General features: G+C 34.6%; 1 protein-coding gene across 2 annotated transcripts; it reads right to left on the bottom strand.

Annotated features, from left to right (window-relative positions):
- Positions 1-5,672: 5,672 nt before the first annotated feature.
- Positions 5,673-13,613, bottom strand: LOC110936447 (LON peptidase N-terminal domain and RING finger protein 1). Of its 2 annotated transcripts, XM_022178839.2 has the most exons (18): positions 13,266-13,612; positions 11,942-12,046; positions 10,666-10,748; positions 10,432-10,516; positions 10,243-10,329; positions 10,093-10,154; positions 9,469-9,650; positions 9,325-9,385; positions 9,043-9,220; positions 7,752-7,790; positions 7,595-7,656; positions 7,476-7,512; positions 7,158-7,207; positions 6,995-7,064; positions 6,757-6,832; positions 6,608-6,687; positions 6,472-6,540; positions 5,673-5,890 (listed from the first exon to the last, which is right to left on the bottom strand). In XM_022178839.2, exons 1-18 carry the CDS (start codon positions 13,338-13,340, stop codon positions 5,846-5,848), a joined length of 1,446 nt encoding a protein of 481 aa, XP_022034531.1. In that variant the 5' UTR covers positions 13,341-13,612; the 3' UTR covers positions 5,673-5,845. The 2 variants fall into 2 exon arrangements, with proteins under 2 accessions (XP_022034531.1, XP_022034532.1); XM_022178840.2 differs by lacking the exon at positions 5,673-5,890 and having other exon boundaries at positions 6,244-6,540; positions 13,266-13,613.
- Between the last annotated feature and the right edge of the window lie 4,432 nt (positions 13,614-18,045).

Raw genomic sequence — 18,045 nt, 5'->3', positions numbered from 1 at the left:
GAAACTTATTAATGGATGAACATCATGGTTTCTATCATATAGTTATTTGTGATAATTGAATGCAATGATATTAAGCAAGTCACACATAATATGCTTCCGCAAAAGTCAGGGTGTGACAATTCTAAATCTAAATGGTTTGTTTCCGAAATTTGATCATTTCTAAAACTTTCTAAATTCATATTTGTTATGCAATCATTAGTTTTCTTCTATCTAAATCAAAACTATCTTGTTTTCATCGATTAAATAGTAACATAGGACTTAGTATTAAGAGCTATCATGTCCACAGACTTGATACTCAGTATCTTACCTTTACGTTACTATATAATGATAGGTATACTTGTCTATACTCGTGTATTATATTTAATTGTTGATTTATTGTTTAATAAATATGAAACTTGAATTTGTGCATTTGTTCGGTTGTACTTTCTATAGGTACCGTTTGCACACGTCAAGGGACGTTGCCCCTGGACTCCACAAAGGGCAACCCCTCTAGACCCCTCTAACGGGGTGGTGCGCCCTTAGTTCTCAAAAGCATGTACTCTACATCTCTTAACTCCCATCAATATTTATTGTGATTTCTCATTTGGTCCTTAAGTAAAACCTTATTACCCAAAATAGCATGATGATACTAAGATCACCAACAAATATACCTACCAAAATTAGGTGATATTGTTTTTTTAATGATAAATTTGGATCACTGACGTACCACTGGAGTATCATCGTGCCACTAGTGGAACCATTGAATCATATCCATCTTCACTAGGCTATGATGTCTATTTCCCAATTCAGGAGGAAACTCAATTTGGGAAAAACCCTCTTGTAGAAATCGAATTCAGGACCTCATGGTCCTATGCTTTATCACACCCATAAATGCCACTAGGCTATATGCCATGGGTTGATATTGTTTCGATTATTTTTTTTTTTTTTGAACATTCAACTTCATTAAAAAGGACAACCAATCCGCAAAACACGGACGGAAGCCAAGCCAATTACAACATGTACATCGGGTTTACATACCAATCACTCCATTCCAAACTATTACAGCCAAACCTATTTTTGTACCAAAAAAACGTTCTCGACTTTATTTGGTGGATATTGTTTCGATTATGGAATTAGATTGCATCTAATTTAACTTTAAAAATAGAGTAAATTGTCATTTTAGTCCTAGGTCTGACTAAATTTGCCACTTTAGTCTAAATAGTTTTTTTCTTGTCATTTTAGTCCAAATAGTTTTGTTTTCTACTATTTTTGTAAGTCCACATCGATTGATTAGGAGAACGAAGCTATCCTTATAATAGGGTGGAAACCTTCTCTACCATGACGCGTTTTACCTAGGCGAGCAACTTGTCGGGTGAAAACAAAATCGTGAGTTCCTGGATGGGCAACCTATCGGGGGCGGAGCGGACAATATCTTGGCACGGTTTATTTGAGTTGTTACAAATGGTATCAGAGTCAGGGGTCGGGCCGGTGTGCCAGCGAGGATGTTGGGCTCCCTATGAGGGGTGGAGATGTAAGTCCCACATCGGTTGAGTAGGAGAACAGAGCCTTCCTTATAAGGTGGTCGAAACCTTCTCTACCAAGACGCGTTTTACCTGGGCGAGCAACTCGTCGGGTGAAAACAAAATCGTGAGTTCCTGGATGGGCAACCTATCGAGGGCGAAGCGGACAATATCTTGGCACGGTTTACTTAGGCTGTTACAATTTTAGTCCCTGACTTTTGTCATTTTTTTTCCATTTTCATCTAACCCACTAACTCCATTCAAAAAAATTAGTTAACTTAGGTGAATTTTGGTCAAACCATATTTTTCTTTCTTTCTTTTTTTTTTTTTTTTTTGCAGGTGCGATGGTATGGTGATGGTGTTCTGCTGGTTTACAGTGAAGATGATGGCGGTGGTTGTTGGTTTTACGATGATGGCAGTGGTGTTGGTTGATGTTGTGGGTGGCAGAAAAGTGGCCGGTGGTGGTGGAAATGGTGGGTGGTGATGGTGGTGGAGTGGATGGGTGAGTGGTGACGGTGAAGGCAGGTGGTAGCGATGATAGAAGGTTGTAATGGGGTGGGTGGTGGTGGTCGATGAAAATGACAAAAAGTCAGAGACTAAAATGGCAGAAAACAAAACTGTTAGGACTAAAATGGCAAGAAAAAACCTATTTGGAAGAAAGTGGTAACTTAATCAAACCTTAGGAACTACAATGACAATTTACTTTTAAGAATAACCGTGCTACATTATATAATCAAAACTCAGGGAGTAGACTAAAATGACAATTTCCTCTTAAAATTAAAAATAACGGTGTTACATTAAGTCATTAGGTTCTTTTGGTAGCTTTATAATGCTAATCACAATACCATTGTTTTCAAAGGTTTTAGATAACCCCTCGTTCTTGAATGTTGCTTCCTCAATCACATGCCTTACAACCCTTGCAAATTAATTTATTTAAAATTCGAAGATCATTGACCATGTTGATCATTATGGATAATGAAACATTAACCAAATCTATATAAAAATAATTAATAGACAACTTCAACATCAAATAATAAGACTACTCTTCATTATCATTATCTTACAAAATAAAGAATTATAATAATGATTGGGAGAATAATAAGATATCAAATTTCCTGTTGAAGGTTCAAATAACTTTCCGAATCATGATTGAATAGATTGATCATCTTATATTATGCTACCGACAGTCCATTTATTATATTTTCTAATTTTTTTTTAAATTCTAATTGCCAAATATGCTAAGTCGTTATTTTATTGTGTAAAAGGAAAAAAAAGTATTAAACTAGTAAGTTCTACTAGCGTAAAAAAAATATATGTTACAAAACTATAGAGACCGGTTAACGTACAATATTGGTTATTGTGCGTTGCGTATAGGAGTATCTCAGCCACACGATTGACCTGCCCTAAGCCTTCAATTGAACGCGGTGGTACAATAGTAATTAACTTGACACAATTACGCACGTTATAATGCATAATTACGTATGGGTTGGGTTAAACCCTAATCACGCACGTCTTTGCATAATTACGCACGTTATAATGCATAGTTACACACGTTATTACATATTTAGTATTTACGCATGTTATAATGCATAATTACGCACGTTATCAGAAAAACAAAACCCGCATGCCACCAAACATGAAAATTACACATGTTAAACTAAAAATTATGATGGGTTGTTCCTAACCCTAATTACGCATGTTATAAAAAAATAAGAAATGACACACGTCTCAATCTCCTCTCCAAATTATAAAACTTAGTTACACTTGTATTAGATTTAATTACCTATATGGGGCCCTTTCTGTGATCAAAAGATAAAACCCAAAAACTAAAGTTGTGATATGCTTAGAAAGATAACGACATATGTTTACACTAATCGAAAAGCATAAAAAAATTCACTGATACCGGTTCTGATAATAATGCTATCGATGTTGAGTGGCATATGTTCGATTTGTTACCAATAAGATACTTTATATTGAATATAACTACGTTTTCAATAAAACTTACATCAGAATGTTGAGTAAAATAGATTAAACATAATTGTGTATTTACTTTTTTTAAAGTTAACATAAGTAAACTATTAAAGAAAATAAAATATCATAAAAATCGAATGAGTAAATGTAGATAATTTACCCATACGGCCATATGAGGTGAAATTGAAAACTAAAAAAAAGACATGTGGCATAACGTTACTCGAACATTTACTATCCATCGAAAAACAAATCTAATATACATAATTTTCGCCAATGAACTCTAGCTTAAGCGGTAGGAGGATTTGAGTTCTTCTTTGAAGACTTAAGTTCAATTCTCATTTGGTGCAAAAAAAAAGAGTGAGGTACTGGTGGGTAGTGATAGGAGACCCAGGGAAACATGAGTTCGATCCTTGCGCCAAACGGGTTTTACTGGTAATTTATCACCGTGCCTACGGGCGGGTGGGTTACCGGGTTTTCCCTGGAATTGGTGGTGGACTACTCGGGTTACTCTCGGAGTACTCCATTTGTCCAGTGGGTGCCTCGAGAGTGCTCAGGATTGATTTGTTGGCCGTTCAAAAAAAATATACATAATTTTCATTTATAAGAAAATATTTTACCTACACAAGGAAATGTTTACGTATTTTTAAGCAACGAAAGTGATAACTAATAGTATCAATGGTGACGTTGTTAGTATGAATTATCATCGACAACAAGCTATAATTTGGATTGTTGGATTCCAATTTTTCTAGTATTTTAGAACACGTTTTCAAATACAACTAAATTCAATTTTTCTAATATGTTCTTGGCATTATAAGTTAATATAGCAACCAATTTGATTAGATTGGACCCAATTGCGCATATTATCTATATATTAAAGGAACAACAAACAATCATTTAAAGACAAAATAAAGAAAAATGGGGCTGCACAGCTATGTCTTTCAACCACATATGTGGAGCTTACATCAAAACACCCGGTTATCAAAATCAATGTACATAAGCGTGTGATGAACAGTGAAGATTAAAGTATTTTGTACTCAAACCTACGATTGCGTGATCTCCGTTCACATATTCTGTAACTATTTCAGTACGCTCTGTTTCTGAGTTTAATAAACAAAAGAAAACGAGGAGAGAAAAGAAAAAGAAGGAAAGAGAAATATATAATTTAATTTTGTGTTCCGGTTCCAAAGAGAAAGAAGGAAATTAAAGGTTTTATCTATTAGGAAAAAAAAAGTTACAAGTTTACAACTATACCCTGAAAATTTATTTATTTAGTAATAGGTCGAGGGTAATTTGATAATTTGACAATAATACACATATTTTAGTGATAACGCTTTATTAATGTATTTTAGTGTTAATTGAAGAAAATGACTTGAATCAACAAAATAGTGATGTCATAACGACGGGTGATCCCAAATATCTCGGGTCTTTGTTGTTAAAAAAACATGTTCGAATTTCTAACTCTATCAAATATGAATACCCCAATAACGGATACACTAGTCATATATATAAGATCCGGATGTATTATCTAACCCGTCTAAAAGACCCATTGAGTTGTGGCGGTGTAAGCGTGGGGTTGGTTCCTGTACAAACCATATTTATTCTACAAACCGTAAGAACAGATCTTACTACTTAAAAAAAATTAAATTAGCACATACCAAAACAATACATACATAAAGTAGCACTTTTGAATTATATTAGCACATAAAAATTAATCAAGATAATTGATTTTAGCACACATTTGAATGATATCAGCATTTTTCTTAATCAGCACATTGCAAACAAAAAGAAGATCCAAATAAAGAATTAATTGCTTGTTAGCATATTTATAGTGAATTCAGTATAATTGATATTATTTAAGATATTATTTTATCATTTCTCTATAATTGGTTAGATGTCACGTGACACTTTTAAAATGGTTCTTACAGTTTGTATCCGAAATATGGTTTGTATTTGATCCTACTTCGTGTACTCGATGCTTTTAGATTACTTGGGTTGAAATACATTTTAGCATTTTCTATCTTGCCCCTTATAAACTCACGAATTCTTTTTTTAATTACACGATATAAGATCACCCGTCCAGAAAAGTTTCTGTTACTTTGTATATTTCTTATAGATATTCTCACTCAAAACTTGCAAATTTGTTTTAAGTTAGCTGAGTGAAGAAGACTCCCAAGAAATATGTTATGTTTACTACAATGGATATAGATTAACCTTCTCTATTACATTAGAATTCAAATTAAAGATAAAAGAAAAAAGGTGATTGTATGTAAGCTCTATATCAAGATAAAAGAATATATATATAATTGCCTATAAAACAAAAATATACTTGATGAATAAATGAATAATTATATCTATATGTTCATTCAAAATTCACATCACTCTTCTTCTGCTTTCATGTAAAAGTACCCCCTTCTTAACCTCTGCAACAAAAACATATAATTAATGAAAATTCATACAAGATGACGATAGAGGTGGCGATATACTAATGCTTTCTAAATCACTCTTTGAAAAGAAAATATATTAAAATAAATTTAGTTCGAGTTAACAGGGATGTAAACTTATGACATGACACATACCCAACACAAAATTTGCGGGTTCGGGTTTAGTCTAAAACAGGTTAGGGTCAGAATCTGGTTGAGCCCATAAACACATTTAGGCTTTAGCTAAACACGTTGAGTTGGCGGGTTCGGGGGTTGGCCCGTTTAACCCATTTTTTTAATGTGTTTTTATGTCATAACTTAAAATGGTTAAGAAGAGAAACTGAAAGCAACTCTTTAATCTAAACGTAATTGTTTTATATCCATTTGTAATTTTAGAGTATAAATATACTATAAGAAAATAATAAAAACTCGTCCTAAACGACCAAACGGGTCATGTTTGTGTCAACCCACAAATGTTCATTTCATATTTGGGTTCATGTGCCTAACATGATTTTAGGGTTCGTGTCGGATTCAATCCACCAACACATAAACACGACCTGTTTGGCACCCTAGTTGAGTACCTCTTTTGTATCTCTAAGGCGAAGCAGAGCCAGCCTTTCTTGTGGTCTCTGATTTGTTAAGGAAGCAAGCTGCAACAATTGTTGTTCATCACAAACTGCTTCTTATAAACTAAAAACAATATGTAAACATACATACCCAAAAACTAAAGGATTCAGGATCACTCGTCGAAGGCATGAGACCTTCCGCTCTATGCAATTCCATAAGTCTTGATTGATCTGCATGAAAAAATTCTTTAAAATATGCTCCAAGATTCGATTCAAAACCCTAGATTTTGATTATATTACCTCTTTGTGCAGCCTGTTGAGCCACCTTTATCCATGATCGCGCATATGCTGCTACTTTATTCGTCGTTTGCTGCAACTGTCAAGTCATTGGCAATCACTTATTCATTTTCAAGCCAATCAAATACGAAAAGTGTATGATATAAGTTTCGACTAATATAATGTTATTTTCTAAATCAGAAAATAAACAAGAATAAGCCATTATTTAAGAAACAAAATATATAAAAAAACGTATACTTACATCGTGTTTTTCTTTTGATCCTTCAGGTGGAGAGAAATCTTGCACCCATTCCACCTCCGCAACACGGTACCTTCATTGACAAAAAAAAAACATAGAGCCAAATTCAAAAATACGCTACTACAAGCAGTCAAGACACATGGATGGCAACAACGATGCTACTGACCCATCTTGATCCCAGTTACGGAGGATGTGAAATCTTCGGCGACTCTCAACCTGTACAGTTTTAATCTGTTAAAATGAGTGTAAAACGATAAATTGTAATTAAGTAAACCAACTATAAATGGAACACAAGGATGGTGGTGTTTCTGGTGTCACTTTTCTCAATGGAATACATTTGGACACAATACGAAACATATGTCAAGGGTTTTTTCTAAAAAAGAATATGTTCTTTAGGTGTATCTATTTTTTCAGTTTTCTGACTTTTTACAAGACTTGAGGCCTCTTTAAGATGAAAGAAAGAAAAAAAAATAAAGTATTTCACCTCCAGGAAAAAGCGGCCATCAGGAAGAGGCTCACAGCTGCATGAAAAGAAGAGGAAGATTAAATAAATTAGGTTAAAGATACGCGTAAACTTATGCGTCCATGTTAACCAAATCTTACTCAGTGATTTCCACTTCACAAGCATAATCAGCTACAGATCCTGTGGTGGAGTCAAGTATGACCTACACAAATTTAAAGAAAAATATATATCTAGTCAGAGCTGATCCACCAACCTACCTTAATCAAACGGGAAAGAAATGGAACACCGATTATATACCATTCCCATTCGGCGGTTTCCTTCCATAATCCTCCTCACCTGTCAATTAGCACAAAGGTCAAACATAAACGGTTTTTGTGAGGTTTGAAGAGATTGATAGAGGTGGCTGGCTACTTCTATACATTTACTTACCAATGAGTCGATTTGAGTTTTGTTTTATCTCAAAACCGTTCCAGCAGGTTAAGAGTTGCCCAAAGTCTACTTTTAACGTATACAGGCTTTTAAATGTTTTTTTTTAACAAGTTAGATAATTGTTGTAATCATAATTTAAAAATCAACTATTCATCAAAAAATACCTATTGTTTGCCGGTTACCCCAACCAGACCAGGCCCATTTTGACCCACACTAAAACTGACTCATTACCATGGTTGTAAAAATCCCGACTAGCATCCGATTAATCGCTAGTCGGAGGTTCACCTAGTAATTTTCCTCTAATCGACCAATTAACTGCTAGACTGTCAACGGCGGCCCTAGGCAGTCATAATCGGCCAAAAATTGGCGGTTCCAGACAAACTCCGGCCATTTTCCGGTCAAACCTTGTAAATTTCGGTGATTAATCTTGTCGACTTAAAACAAAATGAGCCGATGAGGGGTTAAAATTTGTCTTTCTAAAAAAGCTACACATAGAAATGTGTGTGTATATATGTATAACTGAAGATTACATATAAAATCCAAATCCGATTATTCGCTAGTCTGTACCCCACCGGCTGAATAGCGCTTAGCGATTTTTACAACACTGCTCTAACCTCTTGCTACCTCTACAGTACCCATAGTTGTCAATAGCGAATAGCGGACGATAGCGACAAGCTACCTAAATGCTACGTAGCGACAGCGATCAAATATCGGGCGCTATTTCATGTTTAGCGATACACTAGACGAAATTTTCAGAAAAATTTTGTATGTATATTTTACCAAAAAAACACAAATAAGCTAAAAATTTTACAAAAATCTCGCTATTTACCGCTATTTGTCGCTACCAGCTATATAGCGACACATGAACGCAACGCTACGCTATTCGCTATAGCGGGCGCTATGCTCGCTATTAATAACTATGACAGTACCAGACAACATAAACAGCATATGCCTTTTGAACCTAGGTCTTTTTCAGTTTATTTACAAAATAAGATGTTTAGTTATGAAGAAAAAATAGCCTCAAACTTTTTTCATCCAAACAGTTTTGTAGATGTTAATCTTCCAACGCCAACAAGATCATTTGAATCACTATATTTTCTTAAACAACTAACTAGTAACCAGAATCGGAGATAGGAATATAGGACCTTATATAACTCACCATAAGTCTGTAACGAGCTTCAAAAATGTTTAGATGTAACTTCTGGCAAGGTAGCACAACATCCATGACAAAAAGAGGTAACAAATCAGGACCCATGTTTGTCAAACTCTCGTGCTCTAGTTTCCTTTCGGCATATTCCTGTGGAAAGTTTCTCTCTATTATGCTGTTGAGCGTCACACTAAAACAACAAACACAACATGTATATTACACTCCATTGGAAGATTAAAAACCAAATAGAAATAAAAGCCGTTGATCTAGTATTGAATGGGGAAATGGACTCACCTTATTGCACAAGTTCTAGGACTAATAAACAAAACCGTTCGGCACAAAGGGCATCTGTTCCCTAGCATTCATCCAAAGGAAAGAAAAGAATTAGTGACGGAAACAAGCATTTGGTGTCAACGGTCAACCTGGAAGGAAACCAACCTCGGTCCATCGATTGGAAGAGGCAAGAGCGACAAAAGGTATGCCCACATGGAGTTGTGATTGGTTCATATAGTAATTTTAAGCAAAGCGTGCAATCGAAATCGTCGGTACGTGCTGGTCTCCCGTGGACTCTCCTCCCAAATAAATTGGATGTTATTCTTTCTAAATTCCGTAGAGCGTTACTGTGCCACACCAGAAACAAGAAAAAAAATCATATTACTATGCGACTGCATACTAAGAGAAAATGTGAATGCAATAAGTCATGTGTAGTTCACCATTATAAACATCGAAGTGAAAAGGAATGAAAGAAGATGAAGCGGAAAAGAATACACAACATGTACGTTATATTATTGAACGAGCAAATCAAACACATAGATACCACATAAAGTAGTGATGGCAAAATGGACATTTCATGCGATTTGGGTAACGGTTAACTTTACTGTATGGATGCGAAATGGGTTGACCTAGAACACTTTTGTCCCAATTTTTTACATTTATTACTAAAAATTAGTGTCAAATATATTTACAAAATTTGTACTATTTCAATGGTAGTAATCTAATTATATGAATATAACGATTTAGGAGTTTTAAACATTAAAATTACACATTGGGGAACTTTATTACCTTGAAGCATCAACGTGAAGACCGGAAATAATTACATCACGGGCTTGCTCGAATCTCTCTAACTGCCAACAGATTATTATTAAATTAGGCAATAAAATATAATCGATGCAAGAGTCAAAGAGAAAGGAGATGAAAGTAAGGGAGTCCCACCAAAATGAGCGCATTTGCCTTCAATATGTACGGAGTTGCTGATTGACTTCTGATGTTCATAAAATGCTCAGCGTCCTTCAATGCAAGCTAAAAACAGAAATTAAAAATATGAAGGCATCCCCCAAAATTTGGTAACTTAAGGAAACAAAGAATGAGCAAGATCATACAAAATAAACAAAGATCACATACGCCAGCATGAATTGTAGGATCAAGCCCGTTTAATGGTCTATGTTCAGATGCGGAAGGTGGCCTATTTTTTAGGAATTGACAGATCCTGGATAGAAAATTAAGGGGATATTCGTTCAGTGGAACATGTAAAAAAAGCATAAAAACATCATTGACATTTTAACATGTGTGTTTGTAAGAACTCAATAAGGAAAGATGAAGAACTAAAGAGTACACAGTGACAATTAAGTATTTCACCTGAGGTAAGCAGAACATCGGTTGTTAAGAATGATAGGATCATCTGGTTTAATATTATGAGCTCTCGAGAAACAATTGACTGCCTGGTTGACATATAAAAGTTAGCAATATAGATTATGGGACCCAAATAGCATTTAGCTGAGATCGAATAGAAGTACCAACAAAATACCGATCATATTCTATTTTGATTATAAATATACATTAAATACCACCGCATCCTCTTTTACTAATTAATCATGGACAACATAAGTCTAAGAAATGACTATTAAATTTCAGGCTTGGAAAATGGAAAATGAGGAATCAGCTTCTGTATAACACACTTGTGATTGTATAATGAAGAATTATAGTTCCATCATCCTAAACTTAGGATGGGAAACAACTTGGGTCATGACACACGTAAATATGGATAGATGAAACAACAAAACAGAACTCCATGCCTAGGTAACACTTTTACGTGCCAAACTTCTATACTATATGTCTATATTGCAGGGTTATGTGCACCGTTTTGGTAAATATGGGATCCACCAATTATTGGGTACATCATATATGTCAATGCAAAGTTACAAATCGATCAACCATCAATGATTTTTTCTCATATCTGTCTATAAAAGGAAAAAACACCACTTGGAGAAAAAATGTCAGTCCTACACAAATTAGCTTGGAGAGTCAAGCACAAAAACAAACTACGCAAGTTGGAAACTTGGTTTTAATAACAGTGTGGTGCTCCAATGCGTTTTGATCCCAAAAGCTGATGCGTGAGGCGCGCACATCACGTATGTGAGGTGTTCGTGATAGAAAAAATACTAAAAGATTATCTATTAAATAATATGTTAACTTCTAAATACTAAAATATAAGATATCGTCATCATCTTTGGTCTGATTTGTCCAAATGATTGTCTAATTTGTTCAAATACTCAAATCCATTGCTCAATCGAATGACAGATTTGTTCAATTGATGGTCAGATTGGAAAAACTCAGACCCATTGCAATCGATGGTCTAATTTGTTCAAATACTAGTCAACTGCGTCAGCCGCATCGCATGCTTGTCGTCAAATCGCTTCGCATTAACTGCAGCAATGTGATCTCATCATTGTATCATGTGCTATCCACATTATGTTGCACATTTCAAAACCAAGGTCGAAAAGATACACATAAGATAGATTCTGATAATGCCATGATGATTCTTGATCTTCACAATAAAAGTCAAGTAGAAATTATTTGAAACACAAGTAACACAGTTTCAGGAAAGCAAGAAACCCATGAGTGAATCACTCACCTCTTCAAACCGATTCTCTCTGAATGCTTTGTTGCCCATATCCATTAGATCATAAAGATGACTAAACCTTCCTAATGACATTGATTCCGAATCTCCTTGATTCCCCTGCATTTTTCCAACAACGCACTCTTATATTAATCACATAACTGCAAACTCTCAAACTTCACTTCCAATCAATTAACATAATTACCAGTTGTTCATAAACAAAAGTCAAAAGGTCAAAGTCAACTTTGTAGTTGACATCCAGAGTCAAATTAACAAAACAATATACAAACAAATTTCAAAATTCCACAACCAATCCCTATAAGCCGTCTCCTTCTGTATTAAATTCATCATATGCCAAAATCAATTATACTTGCAACATTTCCCCTACAATTAATCATAATTACCAGTTATTCATAAAACAAACTTAAAACATCAAAATCAACTTTGGAGTTGACATGCGGAGTCAAACTAACAAAACATCATGAACAAATTACAATATTCCACAACCAATCCCTACAAGCCGGCTCCTTCTATAAACCTATATTAAATTCACTATAAACCTTATATTAAATTCATCATATGCCAAAATCAACGATACTTGCACAACATTCCCATTGCAATTAATCATAATCAACCTAATTACCAGTTGTTCATAGACCAAATTCAAAACATCAAAATCAACTTTGGAATTGATATCCACATTCAAATTAACAAAATATCACGAACAAATTTCAAAATTCCACAACCATAACTACAAACTCCCAAACTTTACTTTCAAATTAACCAATTAACCTAATTACCATATTTCCATAAACAAAACTTAAAACATTAAAATCAACTTTGTCAAATTAACAAAACCTCACAAACTTCAATATTCCACAACCTAGATTCTACACGCCGGCTCCCTCTATAAACCTATATTATATTCATCATACACCAAAATCATAGATACTCACATAACATTCTCACTACAATTAATCATAATTAACCTAATTACCAGTTGTTCAGCTTTGTCAAATCAACAAAACCTCATGAACAATTTTCAATATTCCAAAACCTATTTTATATTCATCATACGCCAAAATCAATGATCCTTACAACATTTTACACTACAATTAATCATAATTAACCTAATTACAAGCTGTCCATACACCAAACTTAAACAGATCTCAATATTCTGCAACCAATCCCTAGGCACCGGTTCCTTCAATAAACCTATATTAAACTCATCATACGCCAAAACGAATCATACTTAACAACAATTTAAACTAGAATCAACCATAATTTAACTAGTTAGGTGATCACAATAACCTAAAACACAACAAACTGAAAAACTCACCCAAACGAAGTCTTCAACATCATCAACTCCTTCGAGATTCAATCCAGACGACGATGAGTCATCTCCGGTAGCCATTAATGAGCAACGAATGAACTAAACCTGCAACTGTTACCTAATCGGAGATGATGAAGCGATTGAAAGTTGAGAAAATGAGTGTCGTGTTGTTCACTGTATCGTTCAGTTGATACATGGACGATATTCGTTTACGTGTTCGCTCTCACGCTCATTGTTTTGTGTATAGTTGTAGGCATATGTATATATATGCACGTAGTTACTGTTTGTGTACAAGTGGTGATGCATGATGTACAAGTGGGTTACGGTCTTATCTCACTTTTTTAGAGCTTTCGTTCTCAGAAAAATCCATTCGGCGGAGAGAGAAAAGTGAGGGGTTTATTGATTCAAAGTCATCAAGTGTGTGATTGTGTGTCTATAAAGAGATTATTATTATTTTCTTTTTTATAAATTAAGTTTTTAATTTGATTACTAACTACTAGTATTTAGGACTCATGTGTTACGATAGGACTGTTAAAACGAACAAAAAGTAGGCGTAAACTGGAAAAATATGTGTAAAAACGTTGAATCACAAACGCGCGTTGTAGACTTGTAGTGTTTTAACTCACAAAATTTATATAAAATCGTAAAGTGTTCTCGTAAAAAAATAACTAAGTTGAAACGATAAAAAACACATGTAGATAACCTTATCTCAAGTGTGTATTCATTCTTTAATATGATAGATACGGAAGTTATGTTTTATTTTTTACTTTTTAAGTCAAACTCGGCCCAAGTTGGCCTACAATATCTGATTTTGGTCGAGGTTGACCGCGTTTGATCGATTCCGAGTAATTAGGCGGAATTGAAGAAAGTCGTCTTGACAGCCTACCTTGTAGCGATACTCGGGGCAGGGGCGGACCTAATGTAGGTTGGGGCGTAGCACGGGCTACGGCTCAACTTTTTTCCGGTAGTGTAAAATTTTATTTTATTTTTCGATTTTTATACTAAGGACACCCCTCAACAAGTACTAGGACACCCCTGAAAAAAAAAATTTACAAACTGAAATCAACCCCAAATAATACTGATTATATTAGCCCAAAAAAAACAAATGATAGCCCAATAGTAATTAGACCAAATAACCAAATAATAACCCAATAGTGTATTAGATTGTTGTGCTAATTGTGATTGTAAGTTGTGAGTATTCTTTATCTCTTTTCTTCTTGAGTTCTTGAATTGTTTAATTTTGATCTAAAAATTAAAAATAAACCTAGCCCAATCTAATATCTAAAAACTTATTGCCAATATTAATTCATAAAGCCTAGCCCAAATGTGATATGCTCAATATTGATTCGTTAACCTAAATACTAATAACTTAAAAAAAAACTAGTTTATAAAATTTAATTCGGTAAGGCCTAAGGGCATTTTTTTGGCTCACCCAGGGCACTTTAATTTTCAGGATCAGCCCCGCCCCGTAATGCAGGTAAAAAAAAAAATCTGTTCTATAAATGTATCGTAAAAAAATTTAGGATACCTCTGAATATTTCTTCTAGTTCCGCCACTGACTCGGGGAGTATTCGGCCTCTGAGACCTTGTTTTACAGCATTGATATAAAAAAGGTGGTACGCAATCATGACATAAACCACTGTAGGCGATCTTTAACTATCATCACATATCCTGAATAACTACCACGTACATCTTTCATCATGAACACTAAGACAAATGTAATTTTAAAAACATAAAATAGAGCATACCAAGTTCTAGGTTAAGAAAAAAAACATTTGAATGTTAAATGGAAACTATCTTTGGTGAATTTTTATAACAAGTTTTATAGCATGCAAAAAAATAAGTTATACACAATTACACATGGAACGGATTGATGATACCCCAATAAATAAAGTATTGTTTTCTAATAGTTGGAAAATATAGGGATGTTTTATATTTGACCCGGTCCAATATCTTAGGGGGAAGACAGAAAGCCGTTTACTATCTAGATTCGATATAAACAACGTCGTTAAAAGCTAAGCTAAGCAAACCACAACAAACAAGCACCACTATACAAACACTTTCGAATATCAACCCAAATATTTGTGTTTATTTAGAGTCAAACAAGTATTTTTGGATATATTTAATTGTTCTTATGGAAAATTCTTTCCATTTTGTCCATGAAACTATACTTGTCGTTACTTGAGACTCGTATATTCTTCAAAAAGGATTTTTTTTACATAATTTTAAATTTAAAGACTAGTCAAACGAATTTTTATTGTTTTGAGGTGAATAAGGTACACATATATATATTTTTTCTATCCATCTTAAGTTCTCAAAGTACATCAAATAGCATATTATTTTAAAGTATTTGAGGCTTTCAAGTTTAACAAAATGGGCACATAGTTAAAGAAAAAGAGTGTAGGGGATTAGTGAATTAATAGATATTCTTGTTTGTAACACATCCGTGTATGTCTGTATAATGATACGGATTCACTGAGTACATAATGTCTAAGAAATATAGTAATAACTTGACTATGGACAAATGTTGTTTCAGACCTAGTGGTGCACAAATCGGGTTTTTTTAAAAACCGGGTCAGGTTCGGGTCCGGGTTCTCTACCAAAAATGTATACCCTATATACCCGGGTTCGGGTAGGGTTCGGGTCGGGTTTTATAAAACCCGGGTATTATAATACCCTATTTCCGGGTTCGGGTATTCATCGGGTAGGGTTCGGGTATGCATCGGGTTGGGAAAAAACCCACACCGGGTATTAAAAAAACCCGACCGGAACTATGCTAATAAAATGTATCAAACATAACTCTCATACATAGACATCAAATCTATTGATAAACAGAGGCACAATTTATAAACAGAGGCACAATTTATAGTTCTTCATGTGGTTATTCTTGAACTTTATAAACAGAGGCACAATTTATTAAATACAAAAAACTAATAATGATATTAAACAAACAAAGAAAATAGAAGGGCCAACATATATTGGCATATTTGTTTCCACTTGTAATGAAATATACTAAATAATTAAGTAGCGGTGGCCAATATCATTAGAAACATAATAATTAAACAAGATTACATCAAAGTGCATACATAATTTTGTTAAATCATAAGAACTAGAAGTCTTAATGCATACATAATTAAACAAGATTACATCAAAATCGGGTTTTTTTTAAAACCGGTTCCGGGTATTTATAAAACCCGGTTCCGGGTTCGGGTATTTATAAAACCGAGTTTCGGGTATAAACCGGGTATAAAAAAACCCGGTTCCGGGTTCGGGTTTTAGATCAAATATGCATACCCGGTCCCTACCCTACGGGTAGGGTCGGGTTCGGGTTCGGGTATAAAAAACCCGGGTTTTATAATACCCGGTTCCGGGTTTTTTTTTCGGGTCCGGGTCCGGGTTCGGGTTTTTTGTGCACCACTATTCAGACCTATGAAGAATGCAGAAGCTTAAAGTTGTAGAAAATGATACTTGTCTTGTACAATAGTTATCATTAGGTAGTGGATTTTGCAGATGACCGTTCTTGGAGTTGAAAGGGCTGCCAGGCACAATATAGCATGTGAATTGTTCGGCTATGGTTTTTTTGGGGGGACGGGGGCATGAGGTACCCATGCGGGTACCCTCCCCGGGTTCATTATGGTGCCACAACACTACCGACACCCACAAGGATAGGGCTAGCGGGTTGTTTCTTTCTTCAAGAGTACCCGTGAAACAATGTTGTTGTTCGAGGAGGTTGTCGACCTTGGGATTGGTTGATGAGTTTTGAATGGTTGGGGCATTTGACTTTATTAAAAAAATAGTTTTTGGCAAGGGTAAGACGTTGCCAGTGTTTTGTGGCTTAAGAGTAGTTTTTAAGATTTTTGACATGACTAGATTTGATTGGTTAGGGCAAAGATACTACCTTTGGGCGTTCTTTCCCCCTTAGTATTGAGATAGGCATTATTGCCTAGTGGAGATGGATATGATCGGGTGGTTCTGCTGGTGGCACGATGATACTCCAATGGTCCATCAGTGATCCAAATTTGCCGTTAAAAAAAAAAAAAGTATTGAGGTATTCGACTAGGGTTTGATTTAAAGATAATAGATGAACCCAATCGAATAATCTAATTTTTTCACATCCGAACTTCATGATGAGTTTCATAAAAGATGAAGTATAAAAGTTGTATCAAATTTTTTATGATTATTTTATATGTTATACTTTTCATCATGATGAGTTTCATAAAAGATGAAGCATAAAAGTTGTATCAAAATTTTTTTATGATTATTTTATATGTTTTACTTTTATTACTAGAGAATTTTTGGTTGGAAAACCGAAGGCCATATGTGGCACTAAGTGATTGTCTTTACTTGGCATAGTTTACGGCACGTTTCATGATCAGTTTTCCTATGTTTCCACGATTTGCTTATTATATTCTTGCTTAGCAGTTAACTAGAACCAACAAGTTTTTTTTAGTTAAGATAAAAAAGTGTGATAAAACTGTTTTCCTTTACAATGACAAACACAAACCCTCTCTTTTTGTAAAATTTATTCTTAAAATCCAACTATTGTTCAGTTTGTGGCACTAAAAATCACATTTTGATAAAGATAAACATATAGTGTCACCAAGTCTGAGGCCACTGTCTGCAGGGGCGGACCTAAGTGTCTGCGTGAGTGGACGCGCACACCCCTTAAAAAATGCTCGAATCACTCATCCGCACCCATAACAAATAATTTCTAGGTCCGTCACTGATCGTCTGTCTTTTAATATAAAATTTATTATAAATTGAGTTGATCTAACATAATGTGTCA

The sequence above is a fragment of the Helianthus annuus genome, chromosome 4 (genome assembly GCF_002127325.2).
Source record: "Helianthus annuus cultivar XRQ/B chromosome 4, HanXRQr2.0-SUNRISE, whole genome shotgun sequence".
NCBI classification, from domain to species: domain Eukaryota; kingdom Viridiplantae; phylum Streptophyta; class Magnoliopsida; order Asterales; family Asteraceae; genus Helianthus; species Helianthus annuus.
The sequence above is the reverse complement of the archived record's forward strand: the minus strand, read 5'-3'. Positions and strand labels throughout refer to the sequence as shown.

What these genes read in the sequence shown, in the direction of transcription:
- LOC110936447 (XM_022178839.2), bottom strand. Translation starts at nt 13,340, where the DNA reads ATGGCTACCGGAGATGACTCATCGTCGTCTGGATTGAATCTCGAAGGA. An exon ending in TCAACAGGCTGCACAAAGAG is followed by an intron (nt 6,688 to 6,756) that starts GTAATATAATCA and finishes TTTTTCATGCAG; the next exon opens with ATCAATCAAGACTTATGGAA. An exon ending in CTGAATCCTTTAGTTTTTGG is followed by an intron (nt 6,541 to 6,607) that starts GTATGTATGTTT and finishes CAATTGTTGCAG; the next exon opens with CTTGCTTCCTTAACAAATCA.